Source organism: Nannospalax galili, unplaced genomic scaffold (genome assembly GCF_000622305.1).
Source record: "Nannospalax galili isolate Female #2095 unplaced genomic scaffold, S.galili_v1.0 C48822747, whole genome shotgun sequence".
NCBI lineage: Eukaryota > Metazoa > Chordata > Mammalia > Rodentia > Spalacidae > Nannospalax > Nannospalax galili.
In genome coordinates, this window is record NW_008473944.1 from 1 (window position 1) to 1,241 (window position 1,241).

Below are 1,241 nucleotides of genomic sequence, written 5' to 3' on the forward strand. Positions count from 1 at the left end.
ACTAAGGCAGGTCCTATACTAAGTGAGGCAGCCTAGGCAGATGGAAGAGGGGGTTGTTAGATTTGCTGGGGAGCATAGAAGCCTGGCCTAGTTGGGGAACAGCTAGCACGGTACTCCAGAGCTGCCAGGTGCTTATGCAGGATCCACATGTATGACATTTTAAGAAAAATCAGAAATTTGGATTTGTGTGTGTCATATGATTTCTCAATCTTACAACTGATTTAAATTATTTCAAATGATTTAAGCCCAGACAGTTTAGGGGCTAAGTCAAGCAATAGGCCAAGACTTCAAACCTTTGTTGAAAATGAAGGATTATGCAAACTGGGGGCAGAAATTTTATGAAAAGATACTTTTTCCCTTATCCAAAACTTCCACTTTGGAGGACTAGCAAGTAGAAGAGGTAAGTAGCCATGGTGACTAGGTCACCAGAATGTTTCTTTTTTCTTTTTTTTTTTTTTTTGAGATAGGATCTCATGTAGCCCAGGCTGGCCTCAAATTAGCTATCTAGGCTAGTCCTGACCTCCTGATTCCCTTGCCTCCATCTGCTGAGTGCTGGTATTACAGGCATGCACCATGCCTGGCTCACCAGCATGTTTCTCATCTGATAGTATTGTCCCCAAATGAGAAAATTAACTGAAGTCTGTACCTCTATCTGCATCTTCAAATGCATTTTAAAGTTTGAAAGAAGAGTAAGAAAAATAGCAAGAGAGAGCTCGAAGACATCAGGCACTGAAGAGACGCCGTTTTTGGACAAGGCCACACAGAGATATTGCTTGATTGCGTTGATGAACATCTCGTGAGTCCTGAAGACTGGACCAGCATTTTGCAGTACAGAGAGAAGCAGCTGCAGAGAAACCACCTTGGAACGCAGCTCATGGGACCTGGCAAAGAAGACAGAACAGCAATGGCGCTAGAAGACGAAATATTACGGTTGGTTTCTTTTTCTGTTTTTGAGACAGGGTCTTCTTATGTAGTTCTGACTTGCCTGGAACTCACTATGCAAACCACACTGGCCTCAAACTCTTGAGTGGTCCTAGTGCCTCTGACCCCCAAGTGCTGGGATTATAGGCCCAGAGACAAGGTCTTGTTAAGCAGTTCAGGCTGACCTGAAACTCATGATCTTGCCTTTGTCTGCCAAATGATGGGATCACAGAGCATAGATTAAAACTGTATTAAGTTTTTCTTTTAAAAAAAAAATATTTTATTTATTATTTTTATTTTCTGTGTATGCATGTATTGTC

The 1,241-nt window shown here is 41.9% G+C and overlaps 1 protein-coding gene across 1 annotated transcript; it reads right to left on the reverse strand.

Moving 5' to 3' along the window:
* Positions 1 to 444: 444 nt before the first annotated feature.
* LOC103728376 (brefeldin A-inhibited guanine nucleotide-exchange protein 2) lies at positions 445 to 881 on the reverse strand (the record flags this gene model as incomplete). The annotated part of the gene is given in 1 exon segment (XM_008826417.1): positions 445 to 881. A coding segment is annotated over 1 exon segment (385 nt), but the record flags the coding sequence as incomplete, so codon positions are not given.
* Positions 882 to 1,241: the final 360 nt, after the last annotated feature.